This window comes from Hyalella azteca, unplaced genomic scaffold (assembly GCF_000764305.2).
Source record: "Hyalella azteca isolate HAZT.00-mixed unplaced genomic scaffold, Hazt_2.0.2 contig7231, whole genome shotgun sequence".
In the NCBI taxonomy this organism is placed as follows: domain Eukaryota; kingdom Metazoa; phylum Arthropoda; class Malacostraca; order Amphipoda; family Hyalellidae; genus Hyalella; species Hyalella azteca.
In genome coordinates, this window is record NW_025937359.1 from 72,722 (window position 1) to 89,821 (window position 17,100).

Here is a 17,100-nt window from a genome sequence, read left to right on the forward strand (position 1 = left end):
GTTGGTAATGACATCAAAAAATTTTCACTAATAGGTTTTAAACTGAGGTCGAAGATCAATTAGCTGCTTTTCAAGTCCAGCTATTTCAATCAAATCTGATGCCAAATTCTCAGTAAAATTCATTAAATACAATATTGTAGAGGGCTAGGTTAATTATTAAGCATCAAAAATGTGTAATATCTTGAGGTATATTGTATAGGAAAAGAATGTATTTAATTAGGATGTAAAAGTTGTAAGATTGTTTTAGAAAGAATCGTAGCTTTGCTGACTGGTGTCGTACGAACGGTCCGGATTCATTCGGATTTTAGAGAGCGGACAGTAAGGATCCCTCTATTCGGCCTGTATATGTTTTGTTCCAGATTGTCTCGATTAACTTTGTAACCTTGCCCAATTTTATATCTGTGTTGTGGTGTTGGATTTTAAGTATATCTTGACAAGAAAAGACTTTTATTCTTGACAAAAGTTCATGCGAACCTGGTGGTCCACAACAATATAAAGAATGAATCTGTTCGAATGAATCAAATGCCCGCTTGACCAGTAATCCTTAAACTTTACCAGAATGAATGAGCACCTATATAGGAGTTGAGAGCGGTATGAAATATTTATTTATATTTAAAAGATATATTATATTACATTCTATTCTATCCTTTTGTATTATCATATAGTATAATATTTTATATTATATTTTATTACATTAAAATATTGTTAAAAATCTCGAATTTCTATAACAATTTGCTATAACCTCAATAAAGGGAAGGCACAATTTACTGCTCCCCAATTGCGATGAGCGACTGAATTTTAATAAAGTTTTCATATTGACATCGCATTCGTATTCGTATCGTACGATGAAAACCAATCTAATATCTACTGAATAAATGACGAAGCCGAATGCATGGCTTCAAACATGCATGGCCTCACTTGCGCGTACCTGAAGTTTGGACAGTTGATCTGCGACCAGTTTTCGCAGTGACGCGAACGTGTGAGTCACGCGCGCACTCAGCTGCACGCAGTCAGCAGACAAATACAACACAATTGTATAAGAAGCGCATTCGTCACTTCTCTCAAGTCATGAGAAAGAAAATTTTTTATTATCCGTAATTAAGAACGTAATAACTCACTATTTTGTATCATCACAAACCAGTTAGTTGCCGGCGTTCTATAGCACCAGCTACAGAGGGAGCATCACAATTTTGAGACGATCCACGAACTGAAATTAATTTCTTCCTTCTACTTAATTTCTAGTCGATTGGACTATCCAAAGACAAGATGCGTGTTATAGTATCCTTTACGATGTGCATGCTGGGGCTGGGGCAGGAGGGACTATGTCGCTATAAGGACTGGAAGCCGGTGTCTGCAGACCCTGCCGTGTTGGCCACTTTGAAGGGTCAAAACAGCTCCCGCATTCTCGGGTCCCGAATGCAATGCTGGAGCTGGGCTTCTGCAAAGGACTGGACTTTTATAGCCTGTTACATTCCTCTTACTGGTTTGTTGGGGAACTGCACCCTGTGGGATGACAAGCCCATCAGAAATGGGCAGGTGAACCTGACGGTCTCAACAGGATCAAACAACTGCATGGCTGTCTTCGGGACTGACGGTTAGTATATGAGCGGCGATACCCTCATGAAGTTCTTATTTTGATACGTCTTCTCTAAACTATTGGGTTACTTTGAATAATGCTAAAGTCAGTCAGAGCGAAGAAATTTCAGTCGTACGTGGAAATGTTAATATTTGTACAATATTGTCTAACCCATTCAACATCGTTGAATTTGACTCCATTCGACACTCCATTACACACGCAGTCTACATGCACCTTGTGGATACTTGATTAATACAAGGTATTATGTCGCTTTAAGAGCGCTTGATTCCAATCTACAAATTCTGGAGAACCTATTTCGTTCTTCGCACATGTCGGTTTTGACTGAACGGCGAGTGCGTTGCATTGTCGTTTTTCCACACATTATCTACTGCTACGCAAATGCAGACAATGTGTAATTCTCAGAAAATGGGTCAAAATATCAAATTGTCAAAAGTTAGTTCAAATAGTTTAATATATGGTGCTATAAATTACTCCAAGTATTGCATAGTTGCTCTAACATGACTCAAGTCTCAAGCTAAATCATTTAAAATTATATTGTCTCGTTCGCGTCGTTGATGTCCACTTAATTGCGCATGGTGCGTTTTCGGTCTAATCGGAATCAGTGAACGTTGAGCAATTCACAATATTTTTGAGTGCGTGAGTGCGTTTTTCTACGTGTATAGATTTGAATAGAACATTTTGGCCGATTTAGTTTTGATAATGTCGTTATTGCTAGGATGTTTTTCTCTCAAAAACTAATTGTCAGTTTATTAAAATTAAATTTAATTGTTTAGTTTTATTTAATTAAAAAATTGTCAGTTCTAATTTCTTTGTATGTTTCCAAGGCTAGCAAGATGACGGAAATGGCAAATTTCAACTTATTTTATTAGATACACGACAGCATCTTACGCAAAGGATCACCCGGATGAAGAAAGCAAGTTCGAAAATGATTATTTTTCTTTTAACGTGACAGTTTAGAGCAGCTTAAATGATTGCGACCGGTACGCAGAGATTAAAAATTAGAATTAAATTCTGTAGCGGACGTGATCGCAATATAACAAATCGACAGTGTTATTTTCAAAAAATTTTCGAGTTATTGAACTACCAAACTTGCCAAAAGCCGCTCATCTCATACCTCCTTTTCTGCAGCTTGTGTCCTGCCGGGAAATTCCCTCCTGAAGGTCGGAGACACGCGAGCCAACCCGTTCTGCACGAACCTGCAGGAGATTTGCCTGCCCAGTGGCATGATGGACGTGAATAGTAAGAAAGGCGTTGAGGCTCATGACAGCAACAGAAAAATAAATAATATATATGAAAAAAAAAATGTTGGCACCATTTTCTAAGGTGCTCAGGGAGAAGAAACCCAAAGTTCGTTTGTTAACTGCCCTGACGGCATAGCCTTTTCATAAATCGCCTTGGACAGTTAGCAAATGAACTTTTCCTTTTCTTTTTTCAGGTTTTCTTTCTTTTATTGTTCATGTAAGCTGCAAGAGCGAGAAATAGGAATCTTTACTCGGAGATGGTGACTGGTTGAATTTCACTGAACATTGTAACTAATTCGAATGTCACACTAATAATCTCGGCTACGTTCATTGTGGGCAATCAGGAAATAAAATTATGACGCATACAACAGGTTTTTTGAACGTGAAAAGTAAACACAGAATTAATATGAAAGGATTCTAGTAATGAAACACTCACAGCAGTGCTTCGGACCCCTAGGCGATGCAGTAAAGCGTCGATGCCTAAACATTAGTTGGCGACTCTCTATGATAAACTGGCAGGCTGCATCTACTCGCTCGTGACCCGTTTCTGCGAAATTTTGCCGCAATAATTTTCGAGAAACACTACTAACCTTGGGCGATAAAACATTTTATTGTGGATAAATGACATTCGTAAATTATAGACCAATAACATAAGTTAACTGAAAAAAGTACATATCAAGAATTTTCAAATCCTTTGACAAAATTTCGGGCACAAAACACATTATAGAAAAGTATGCAATAAATAATTTTCCTCTTATCGACTTCGTGTGCGACATAAGAAAATCACTTAGATATAAGCTTCATACTTTGAGTAAACACAAACTAGAAAGGAAATTCATCCAAATAGAACATATTAAGAATACATTAAAATTTGGAACGGCTTACATGGAGGGTGAAACAAGCACTATAGCCGCAGCGTATCAATTTTCGAATCTCATTGAATTGAACGAATTGAGTTGAAGATCGAAAATCTCGTACCCAAACCTATGATAGTAGGTATTCCGTACACAGATTACTAAAATGAACACTTATATTTAGTCAATAATCATACAATCGAGAAACAACAAGCTGTTGTTGGATCCCAGCTCTATGATGAGTTTATTAAAGAATGTTTCAAAATATGATAATCGAAAAGAAGGTCGAAAATTTATTTTCACGGGTTTGGGCACGAGCTTCTTGAAGCTTTTGCAAGTTTAGATTTAAAATAAATGGGATTCATATATTGATAAACCGCGGCTGTAGAATGAGTCCTAGCTTCCATGTTGTGCACAACGAATTTGTATGCCTTCATATGTTTATCTGAATTGGTTTCTGAAAATTCATGTTTTTACTCAAACGAAGAGGCTTTTTCATGTGATTCTATAGTCGTTCTTGAGGTAGAAGGTGCGAAAATTATGAATTGCACTTTTCCTGCTCCCGAACGTTGGCTTGCACGTGTAATCAATTTCATAATTTGTTCTTGCTTCAGATTTAAGGATATTATTCCTGCGCGGATTGGGTACTCTCATGTAATGTGTACAGTTGTGCGGATAGTGCGTATCCGCGTGCGTGGGAATGACATCACGAAACTTCTACGTACGATTATACGAACGAAGTAGGGTACTCCCCTTGAGCCTCATAATTAAGGATTTTATTGTCTTATAGAAGTTATAGTATTTATCCTCTGAAAACTTGTGATTATCATGTTATTAATATTTCTTGACCTTTTCATCTGGATTGGTAGGCTCTAATTTTATTCGTGTAAGTCTTGATGTTTCAAATTATTTTACGCATATTCTAGTAGTTTCAAACTTATGATGGGGTTTGTCTCTGAATCCAAAGAACTGATGGAAAATTATGAAATCAGTATAAAACGGAGTATATCCCATTTAATATCACCATCAATAAGTTAAGCTCTTTTGGTGACGTCAATCTGGGAAGTAATAATGAGCTGAAGAACCAAAAAAAAAAAAAAAAAATTGGCTAGCATTGCGATATTAAATGAAGAGGCAGACAGTTTCGATGAAATTATAACGAATTTACTTGATATTTATATGCTTATACATTGTTGGTTAATTTGATATTTGAATAAGGATACTACTGACGTGTTTTTAAGTACTTATATCATCAGTCTGCTTATATCGCAAGTTCACAAGGAATTTAAAAGCAAAGAAAACGCCAAGAAAATTCACCATATCGATATTGAAAACGTTTTGGAGTCCAGCTCCATCATCATTTCGACTAAACTAAAAATAAATAAAACCATTTATAAGTGCAAATTCAAAGACAGAAATAAAACCTAAACAAGACCTAAAATTATATCGAAATAAACAGGACTAGATTGGAACAACTTAGTCCTAGGGGTACGACAACAATATAAAATCCTAGCGATTCACTATTTCCAGATTATATGAACTAAAAGCTTTATTGAGGCACGGTTTTCGTTTGAAGATATTTAGAGACTCCAAAATTCTCAAATCCGAGCAGCCAGAAGTGGAACCGAGTATCCTGAAATCACTCAGATACAGCTACGTCGCACTGTTCAGCACGGAGGCGCACGGAAGAATAAGGAGGCTTGACGAGAGACAAGTTAGAACGATAGCTCCTGCCACGGTATTCAGAAACCCGGATGTAGGAGTTACGCGATGTCATTTCAACGTACGTAGATGCACAGCGTGCACAACTGAACTCATAGACCAGGTTTGATCGCATCCGAGCAGGAATAACGTCCTTATACCTGAAGAAAGAATCAATTTTGAAATTATTGAACAGTAAAACAGGCAAATTTATATTCGGGAAATATTTCAAACACTACATCTATAGTTCTCTGGACATAGTTTCAGACGCACTACCAAATTAGGGCAATGTGCAATAAATAATTTTCTTACTATCACATTCTGTCACAGTTTCATAAAATTTGTTAGATAAGAAGCGTTTGATTTTACTATACACCATTAAGCCGAAATATATTACGAATGAAATCGAATTCCAAATGCATATCATGGAAAGTAGAACACACCCCATAGCCACGGTATATCGAAGTTTGAAGACTATTCAATTTGAAACGAAACGAACAGAAGCTAAAGAAGCTCATACCCAAGCTGGTAAATGTCGGTTTTCGATATACGGAAGTCTGAAAACGACCGCCGGATTTTGTGATTTTGCAATCGAGAAACGACAAGCAGTTGTTGGATTCTAATTTCATAGAGAATTTTATTGAAGGATGTTTGAGGTTTAGATAATCAAAGAAAAGGCCCGCATGAGAGGGATGCTTGAAGATCAGAAAGGTACCATCAATATAAGTATTATAAAAAATCGGTTTAAAATCAATGGACAATCGGCCAACCAAGAAATTTCATGAAAGCACATGAAAATGTTAGCGAGTGTGGGACCAAGGGGAACGCCCATTCCTAAACCATCAACTTGCTTATAAAGTTTACAAGCGAAAATGAAAAAAGAGTTCATGACTGATAATTCTAAAATCTTTTAGAAAAGATTGCGGTTAAGACCGATCACCAGATCATTCACATCCTTACAAAAAAGAGTTGAGGCAGATTTCAATAATTTCTGCAAGAGGAATATTAGTGAACAAATTTTCCATATCGAATGAAGCCATTAGTCAGGTGCTGAACATCGGTAAAATCTTTCAAACGGTCGACAAAGGAGTACGTATTATCAACACTAAACTGGTTAGTAGTTAGACAATTCAAAATGGGAACTAAAAATTTAGCTATGATAAAGCTCGGGGTATTATACGCAGCAAAAATTGGTAGGAATTGAAATTTCGAAGCGAAATCAGACTAATGAATTTTAGGAACTTTATAAGCAAGTTAATGGTGGGCCTTCCCCTTGGTCCCACACTCGCTAGTATTTTAATGTGCTTTCATGAAGTTTCTTGGTTGGCCGATTGTCCCATTGATTTTAAACCGATTTTTTATAATAGGTATATTGATGATACCTTTCTAATCTTCAAGCATCCCTCTCATGCGGGCCTTTTCTTTGATTATCTAAACCTCAAAAATCCTTCAATGAAATTCACTATGGAATTAGAATCCAACATCTGCTTGTCGTTTCTCGATTGCAAAATCACCAAGTCGGGCGGTCGTTTTCAGACTTCCGTATATCGAAAACCGACATTTACCGCCTTGGGTATGAGCTTCTTTAGCTTATGCTCGTTTCGTTTCAAATTGAATAGTCTTCAAACTTTGATTTGATTGAATAGTCTTCAAACTTCGTGGCTATAGGGTGTGTTCTACTTTCCATGATATGCATTTGAAATTCGATTTAATTCGTAATATATTTCAGCTTAATGGCTTTCCATCGTGCCTTGTGTATAGTAAGATCAAACGCTTCTTATCTAACAAATTTTCTGAAACTGTGACTGAATGCGATAGTAAGAAAATTATTTATTGCACATTGCCCTATTTTGGTAGTGCGTCTGAAACAATGTCCAGAGAGCTAAAGATTTTGTGTTTGAAATATTTCCCGAATATAAATTTGCATGTTTCACTGGTCAATAATTTCAAAATTATTTCTTTCTTCAGGTATAAGGACGCTATTCCTGCTCGGATGCGATCAAACCTAGTCTATGAGTTCAGTTGTGCACGCTGTGCATCTGCGTACGTTGGAATGACGTCGCGTAACTTCTACATCCGGGTTCCTGAACACCTTGGCAGGAGCTATCGTTCTAGCTTGCCTCTCGCCAAGCCTCCTCATTCTTCCGTGCGCCTCCATGCTGAACAGTGCGACGTGGCTGTATCTGAGAGTGATTTCAGGATACTCGGTTCCACTTCTGGCTGCTCGGATTTGAGAATTTTGGAGTCTCTACATATCTTCAAACGAAAACCGTGTCTCAATAATGCCTTTAGTTCATATAATCTAGAAATAGTGAATCACTAGGATTTTATATTCTCGTCGTACCCCTAGGACTAAGTTGTTCCAATCTAGTCCTGTTTATTTCGATATAATGTTAGGTCTTGTTTAGGTTTTATGTCTGTCTTTGAATTTGGACTTATAAAATGATTTTATTAATTTTTAGTTTAGTCGAACTAATGATGGAGCTGGACTCCGAAACGTTTTCAATCTCGATATTGTGAATTTTCTTTGCTTTTAAATTCCTTGTGACGTGTTTTTATAATGTTGTACAACTCGAAGATCAGAGCAACTACTGCAAAACTTGACCCTTCTGTCTGTAGAACCAGTCGCTCCTCTTCAAAACTGCACTGCACCCTTCACTGTCTCTGGTGGCATGTGTCTCATGGTTTCCTCGCTCTCGAATAAGAAAAACTGGTGCTACGCGCGTGCATACTGCCTGTCTCTGGGAGCTGACCTCGCCACCGCGCGCTCCGACCAAGATTTCGCACAAATGCAAACGCTCTGGAAGTCATACGGAATGACAGGTGTGTCGGTCTGAAAAGTAAGTTGAATAACGATATCATATGCATTGTGCTAGGGATTTCTACTTATATTCCTGTAGGCTCCTGTTTGAGATCGAACTAAGCGTTTTATATGCACAGTATCTTTATCTCGAGGATTGATAGGACAAAATTTTAATGTAGTAAGTAAAGCATGGCGGAATCTAGATTTTAAATCTTTTGTTCATGGTTGGGAGTTGCTCACACTGTTGTAGCGCTCGTGAGTGTACGAGGTCATTCCGGTGAATGTGCTACTAATCAGAGGACTAAATTTTGGTCTTTAATTGCAGTAACATTATCCTATATTTTCGTGGCATGTACCCAAATTGGTTACATCAGAGGAACACAAACCATTGTGCGCGTTCACTCGTCTTATATATAATAATATAATAGCGGTTTTAGCGTAGCGTATAATAGCGTAAGCCTTTCGCCAATTCTTATCATCGCAGAACATTCACAGCATTTTTCGGTCTCGCACTCACAACTCACTGCTACAATTCTGCTGTGCTGAATTGTAGCAGTTTCTGTTCACGGACGATCCAACTCTAAACTCGGCACACTGGGTGAACTCAGGGTAAATTTTAACGGCAGCGTCTAGCAGCGAGTCGAGACAACAGCGAGGCTTGGGTAAGTGAAGACGACGATGGAGAGGATGAGTGGGGTATGGGAGGGTTGAGAACTAATTTATTGGTGGGAGCCGATGGCAGTGTCAGGTTGCGGTGTGTCCCCTCACCTACCTACTATACCTATACATAACTGTATAGTTATTAGGTGCACTGTATAGTTACAGGCTCCTTTGTATTCATGTATAAATTTGTTAGATGACTGACTGACGGGTATCATTCATTAATAGATATTGCAACATAGCAATGTTAACTAATTTATAATTTGTAACTTTGAGTTCTCTGAAGTCCGAGTTCCCTGAGACCAGCAAATCTTTGTAAAATCTGCACTCGCATGTAAGTTCGGCCGTCACCAGCCCTTGGTCTCGTTATCACTTCAGCCACATATTTGTGGCTAACACTCCCCAGGCTTCAAGGATTTTGATTTAGGCAAGGGGCGGCTTTAGGTGGCCGGTGAATTGCCAGCGGGCGGCCAGAGCTAACCTGCTCTGGCCAACCGCTGGCCCCCCACGGTCCGGGAAGGAGAGAAGGCACTGAAGGGGCGCTGCCAACGCCGAGAGAGAGATTTATGAGCTTGCAGTTCCCTCATAAACCACTGGGCATGTTTTGACCTCAACAATTTAGGATACAAACTTTATTTGAACATGTAGTCTGATGTAATACTAATGTAGCAGTTGCGCAAATATAGCTGCAAATTTTTTTAAATGATAATCCGTACCATGGTACTTCGCATCATTATGGTTTTCGCTCCTGTTATTTGCTTTAAAATTAAGTACCGCTATTTATTCTTGCCTTTTTATTATCATATAAATCATAATTTTTAAAATCACAGTAATAATAATTTAAATCAGTAATTCAGTATGATAATAATTCAGTGGGCTGATATTAATATTCAGTTTGATATTAATATTACAGATTATTAAGCAATGTGCAATGTGTTGTTACACGCTAATTTTTAGATTTTAAAAAATGTCTTTAGAAATAGAATATAAATTTAAATGCATGTCTTAACCGTATTTTATGAACTTCTGATAAAAATTTACACATTTACATGAATGTTCTAATTACTGCACAGATCATGTACGTATAGAATTTAAAATGCTACATTCCAGCTCATTTAATTCAATGATTAATTTATTAACTAGACCAGTTGGTAGGGAAAAAAGAGTGCATGTTTACTTTGAAGAGAATATTTATTGCCTGCAGGAGAGCATGACAACCAAAGGTCTGTGTCGTGCTTTAATCTACGGAAGTTTTACATAACTTTCGGCTTCAAGTGCCTATATCTAATACTAGAATAATAATTCGGAAATGTATGGGGTAGCGATAAATGAAGAAAAAATGTAACTCAGTACTCACAGCAGTGAGTGACATGTCTTTCACTGTAATAGGAGCTTAGACTTCAAGCCAAATAGGCTGTTTTCATGCAGATATATATTATATATTCATCTTCATCATATAAATGCATCCCATTCAATACCTAAATCATTAACATTATATTTAATTCAGATAGTACAAATTTCTGAACGAATGACGTATTGTCACTAGACTATTAAATATTTTTTTCTGTTATAGGCACGTCAATGGAAGGTTAAAGAAAGGCGACGAAATTTTAACTTTACTGCTAATCAAGATCTATCAAACTACAGGGACAGTAATTCAGACCATACAGAGACCAAAAGTTTACTCATAATGACAGTGATACTGGCTGTCACTTGCACAGCAACAGCGAAGTATCCGTCTTCATGGGGATGGAGACAGAAGGGGAAGCTGTGAAACAGCAGTAGGGTTTTTTACAGGGAAATTATTGTGAGGCTCTTTCTTCTCGTATGGTCGAGGGTCGCTCCACTGAATACGCAATGACCCGTATAAAGAATATTCAATATCTATTCAATATTCAACATCATCGTTGATAATGCAAGGTGACATGTTGTTTAAGTAAAAATTTTTAAGCTGCACTTCCATTCGCTTGATCCAAAACATCGGTTCAAAATCAACAACAATTATATGTATATCTTCTGGTATCCAGGTCACGAAATAACATTTACTTCGTCCGGTAACATTCATCTGACCTTGAACTTGGAAGAAATAGGAATGCCTTCTGTTCAGTATTACTTGATCGTCGACGACTTTCAAATGATTGCATTTTTAGCGATCACAGCATCTTTTATTGTCTTGAAATTACGTGCAGAGCTTGGACATTTGATTTCAACAATGTGGTCATGATCCACAAGACCGTCTGGGGATGCACCTATATAAGGCAAATCTTTGCCTACGAAAAAAACCGCATCTTTTCACTGAGATGCCCATTTTTTAAGCCTTCAAACGCTGAAGCTTCCCTCTCCCACCCCCACGCTTCGACATGAATCGTGTCACTCAAGCCATTCATTATTCTGTGGGCGACCAACTGCTTGCTTGTTGTTTTTCTCAGTTTGCATACAGTCCCGAAATTCGAAGCGGTTAATCTTTTTCTACGTTCATTATGCCATGATGAACAATTACTTTGTTGAATTGTTGAACACTCAAGGGTCTGAATTTGATGTTCATCCAGGAACAATTTTGAATAAAGTTCCTTTTAGCTTCATGTGACACGGTAGCGAAAGCGTTGCTCTTGTATCCGAAAGCTCGACCTTGTCTCCGTTTCAACTTGACAGCACTTCCGTTGAATAGCCGTCTTTTGGCATTGGCCTTCTTTTGAGCCAAATGAGCTTCAATTTTCATCATCACCTTGTTAGGGGATTTCCGAGGAAGTTTTTCGTGAATTAATGAATGCAAGCGTCCGGTGTTATGTGCTATTACAGCACCATTGCATCTGCTTTTGAAGCCGTCTTTTAAACTAAAGTTTATTCTATTTCCTCCCATAAACTTTGCAACTTGATTGAAGAAATTTTCCACTCTGTTGTTACTAACGTCATGAATAAGACTGTGTGCTTGGTCCTTCACTCTGTTTAGAATCTTCATTATGGCTTGAAAAACTCCTGTTTTTTCAAGATCTGGCAAGTGATTTTGATCATCTTGATTTTTACAAAAATAATTTTAGGTTGTTGAGCGCATTTTATGATCACCAAAGACATGCCGGGCGTTGTTCAAAATGTCTTTTTGCAACCCCTCGATTTTTTCCTCTTCTGAAACACTCATTCTTTATGGTGTTATAATATGGCACGCCACTGCTGCACGCCACTGCACGCCACTGCTGTTGGGTGGCTGAGCATTCTGCACGCTCGACTCTTCACTGCTGCTGGGTGCCTCATCGTTCTGCACGCTCGATTCCTCACTGCTATTAGGTGGTTTAGCATTGCACGCTGGACTCTTCACTGCTATTACACGGCTCAGCATTCTGCACGCTCGACTCTTCACTGTTAATAGGTGGCTCAGCATTTTGCACGCTGGACTCTTCACTGATATGAGATGGCCCAGCGTTCTGCACTCTCGATTTCTCTGACTTTTCTATCACTAAATCACTCAAATCGTCTTCATCGCTTGTAAAATTCACTATTGGAGTTGTATTGTTGGCGACATTCTCGACTGGAGGCGATGCTTGTAGAACCGTCAGGAGATTTTGTTGTTTTCTGCGGAGCAAACAACATCGATGTTACATTGAAGCTATATATAAACATGGGCTGTACTTCATCGCAATCATTGGCATTCACCGTTGGCATTATTAAAGGTTACTACAGTATAGCAAATAAAGCAACTTTCAACTTCTATTTTAGAGACCTCTGACTGATGAGATTCAAATCTTGTTATATCCATGATAAGTAACGACTGTAATAAATCTTACCTCCATCTTTACAACTGGAGACCTTTATTGATTCGTGGTGATGAAAGGGACAATTTTTTCGATTTCTTGTGAGAGAAACGCATGTCGCCAGCGTTCTAGCACACGAAGTAACAAGGGAAGGCTGTAATTTAAACGTGCCAGGAGGCTAAGGGGGTAAGGAGGGTAAGGAGGCTGTCCCTCTACCCCCTAGGAAGAGGGTAGACGATCGACTATGCCACTTCACGCGGGCTGATTTATGACCGCCAAGGAAAGTGTCGCGACAACGTACGACACTTTGACATGCTCGGGGCCATGCAGGTCCCAAAGAAAATGGGAAATCTACGATTCAGGAGTGATGAAAAAGTATCTTGTTAGCTAATTTCTACAAAATAGAGGGTGATTCAAATATGACTTTAATACCAATCAATAGAGAATAAATATTACTACTTCAGCATGTCTCAAAAATTTAGGTAAGTCGCATCTCTCTCAAGTATAATGAACATCGATGTGCAACATTTTACTCTATCATATCTGATGTTATAAAAATGTACATATATTTTGTAACTGTCGGTAAATTGTAAATAAATAGCTGAATGGGCATGAAAAAATTCAGCTTGATTTCATTTACGAGCGGAGTTATAATGGCTAGATAGATTCTCATAGGGATTCAGCCAAGCCTGCCTGAAAGCTCGCGGCTCTCAAGCACGACCTTAACAGCCCGGCCTCCTCGCCGATTCTGACCAGAAACTGGCGCACAGAGCTGGGATCGAACCCGCACCTCTCTGCGCCAATCCTGGTACTCTGAACTGTAACCACCACCCTAACAAAATTTAGAGTTGCCCCAGCTTCTGGTAATCCAAAGCAGAAGCTGCCGCGACTGTAAATTTTCACTGGGTGGTGCCTCTAAATACGAATATTACGGGCAGTCAATTGAACCTGTTCTACTATGTTTGCGCAGATCAGTACATGTGGCTAGGCAGCTACAAGGTCGATGGACAGTGGATGTGGCTCAACAGTTACAGGAACCCGGGTACCATGCCAGACTGGTATCCTGGACAACCCGACGGCGACAACTGCGGTCATCTCTACACCTCTGATGCCAAGTTAGCGGATGTCAACTGTGCTGAATCACATGTCTTCATGTGTGGAGCTTTTCTCGCTCAGTAGCTTTGACATGAGAAGCTGGTCAAGCGGCTTTCATCGTTGGCCGTGAGGTTATACAAAAATTAACCTCGAACTACAGTACATTGCTGAACACAATATCGATAAAAATTTACTAACAAAACAAAAATCACTCAATTAATCTTTTAACACTCGAAAATTAATTGAGTGATTTTAACACTCAATTAATTAATCTTTTAACACTCGAAAATTGCAGGAGCTGTGCACAAGCTCATCTTTCTATTTTTGCCCAAGGAGCGTTTGCAAGGTAGTCAGATTAAATCACCAGATCTACGATATATTTTAGAGAATTCATAAGTCCTGACTGAGCGAGTCCTTCAAAAGTGAAGTCTACCTTGGTTAATGTTAACTATAGGAAATGACGGTGGAAAAGCAGGCATTTCAATTAGGTTACATTTTTCATGTGTCATGGCGGTGTAGTTATGGCAAGGAATATAGTTTTAGAAGCTTCATTTAGGTTCGTTGTCGAATTGGGATTAATTGATGTTGTAGACTAATATTTGCTCCTTGTTCTCTGCATTTTCATGTTTGTAAGTAGTACTTTACATTAAGGCGTAGTTTTTACAGCTGTTATTTAAATTTTTTGTTCGTTCAGCCCCGACCAGGAACGTCCCGTGTGTGTGCTGTGCAAGGGACATTGACTGCGTACTGGGGACGTAATAATGGCAAGCGTCCGACTTTAATAGGCCTGTTAGTGGTAGCTTCACATCCTACATTGATCATCGTTAAAAATCATGAGTCTCAAAAATGAATTAATCTTCGTTTCGAATTGATAGTAAAGTTTAGGGATTCCAGAATACGTACGAATCATTTATTTCAATGAGATAAAACTTCTAGTCTCCATTATAAAATTGATGAACAATTATTGTGATCATTTTTTTCAACCCAAAATTTGTTGCTTTTTACGCGAAAATCAAGTTTGTTGTGGCAGGCAATTCCGTCTTGAAATCGAAAAATTTATCAAATTATCAATATTATAATTATAGCATAGATATCATACTTATAGCGCAGCTATCATAATTATAGCACAGCGTTCATAATTATAGCTCAGCTTTCATAATTATAGCACAGCTTTCATAATTATAGCATAGATATCATACTTATAGCGCAGCTATCATAATTATAAGCACAACTATCATAATTATTGCACAGCTATCATATATAATTATAGCACAGCTTTCATAATTTAAGCACAGCTTTCATAATTATTATAGTACAGATATCATAACTATAGCACATCTATAATTTCAATTAAATTCATCTACATCCTCGTTTCTGGTGATTTTTGACAGGTAATAAAGACATGAAGATAGTTTTCTAAAATGCAATTTAATATTATCCGCTGTCATCAGTTTTCATGGAGCTATCTATGGAGTGACCACGTGTATCAAATTCTCTTGACAATTTCAGAATGATCGACCTGAACTCTGTAGAGGAAATAGATTTAATTTATTGCTATATATATAATTTTTGAGTACTTAGATATTGTTCAACGCTCACATGTGTCTCAGAATGCATATTCAGCGTGAAATGCTACGATTATCATCATACTGCTTTGACTTAACTTTAACAGTTATTCGATGTTTTCTTACCCTGCTTAACGCATTTTTTTCTGCCAAAGTTCGCCATAGAACAAGAAATTCGCTCATATGCATGGCGGGAACCTACCCAGTTTAAATAAACAGAACAAAAAATCTAAAGCTGAATTTAGTTTACGCGAAACAATCCATTAAAATCTTTTTTATTCAATTGGAGACGCTACAGATGTCGAAATCAGCACATTTTTCGAAAAATAAATTATATATTTCCTTAAAGTGATTAACAAAGATAAATCTAACGAATATAGTTTTTATACTTCCCTAGCTGCACGCTTCATCTCTGCAATTTTATACAATCGCGAATTCAGTTACTCAAAATACAATTATCCAGTATCCAGTTAATATATTTGGAACAAAAGAAAGTTATTCAAAGAATGCTCGTTCCAATCACCATTTAGCATTGAACTCCCATTCAGCCTTCAGTGTGAAATTCTGAACGAATTATTGATGTTTTATGGTTGAATAAAATTTAACGAACGGAAATAAGAATCAATTCTAATATAACAATTCAATATTCCGCTGCATGTTTTTGATTGCTTATGAATCGCCTCCAAAAATACAATTTCAAAATAAAAGAATATCCGTCACGATGAAATTAGTCGACACAACCCCGGACAGTCCCAATATATGAGGTGCTATAATGCTTGAAACAAACCAATACATGAGCTTCAACATATATGCATGAGCTCAGCAATAACTACGAGTACAAACAATTTCATCCGGCATCTCTACAAAATAAATAAATTTAAAATTAATAGTATATTTGAGGTTGCTCATGTCGCATTTTTGCCCTCGCGTGATAAGCAAATGTTCTGCTCTCAACTGAACAGAGTCGAGTTGATCGCCTAGCTATCGTATGCAGCGAAACTGCATATACCTAACAATCAGATGACCATTGCAGCTATAAACTGAGGCTCGGCTTCTCATTTGGAGGGTAAATCCATTACCTATTTTCTGCGATCAATTCTTCAGTTCGTGTAAATGAAGAACTTCCGGGTTGGTTCGCGGGGCTCTAATGATTAGGCGTTTTCGTTGAAGGTCTCTGATATGAGCTGGAAGCAAGATAATCCGCGACATGTAGTTCTATTATTTTTTTCCATTCTCTAAGTTCGAAGTTTTATTCCACTCTCATACTGTCAAACTACCTACATAATGAGCACCTAGATAAAAGTGGAAATGTTTCCTTAGATTTAAAGCATATATTATATTATTGTAAAAAATCTCAATATTCTATAAAAATACAAATTAACCTAAGTACAAGGAAGGCGCGATTTACTACTCCCTAATTTCAATGGGCGACTTAATTTTAATCGCGTTTTCATGTTTTCAACATCATGGAATCGTTTTCGTATCGTACGCCAAAAACCAATCAACCCTCTATTGAATAAATGATGAAGCCGATTTGCCAATATTTCGGACATATGCATGGCTTCACTTGCATGTACCTGAAGTTTGGACAGTTGATCTGCGACCAGTTTTCGCAGAGACGCGAACGTGTGAGTCCCGCGCGCACTCAGCTGCACGCAGTCAGCAGAAAAATACAACAAAATTGTATAAGAAGCGCATTCGTTACTTCTCTCAAGTCATGAGAAAGAAAAAATTTTTTGATCTGTAATTAAGAACGTAATAACTCACTTTATCGCATCATCACGAACCAGTTCGCTGCCTACGTTCTATAGCACCAGCTACAGAGGGAACATAGTAAT

The 17,100-nt window shown here is 37.9% G+C and overlaps 1 protein-coding gene across 2 annotated transcripts; it reads left to right on the forward strand.

Annotated features, from left to right (window-relative positions):
• Nucleotides 1-977: 977 nt before the first annotated feature.
• On the forward strand, nucleotides 978-15,335 carry LOC108669269. Of its 2 annotated transcripts, none has more exons than XM_018156574.2 (4): nucleotides 978-1,594; nucleotides 2,726-2,836; nucleotides 8,013-8,216; nucleotides 13,573-15,335. In XM_018156574.2, the coding sequence occupies exons 1-4, from the start codon at nucleotides 1,267-1,269 to the stop codon at nucleotides 13,779-13,781; spliced, it is 852 nt and encodes a 283-aa protein (XP_018012063.1). In that variant the 5' UTR covers nucleotides 978-1,266; the 3' UTR covers nucleotides 13,782-15,335. The 2 variants fall into 2 exon arrangements, with proteins under 2 accessions (XP_018012063.1, XP_047737132.1); XM_047881176.1 differs by having other exon boundaries at nucleotides 8,019-8,216.
• Nucleotides 15,336-17,100: the final 1,765 nt, after the last annotated feature.

Coding starts and splice junctions, on each gene's coding strand:
- LOC108669269 (XM_018156574.2), top strand. CDS start 1,267: ATGCGTGTTATAGTATCCTTTACGATGTGCATGCTGGGGCTGGGGCAG. Junction 1,595..2,725: donor GGCTGTCTTCGGGACTGACG/GTTAGTATATGA, acceptor CCTTTTCTGCAG/CTTGTGTCCTGCCGGGAAAT. Junction 2,837..8,012: donor TGGCATGATGGACGTGAATA/GTAAGAAAGGCG, acceptor TTCTGTCTGTAG/AACCAGTCGCTCCTCTTCAA.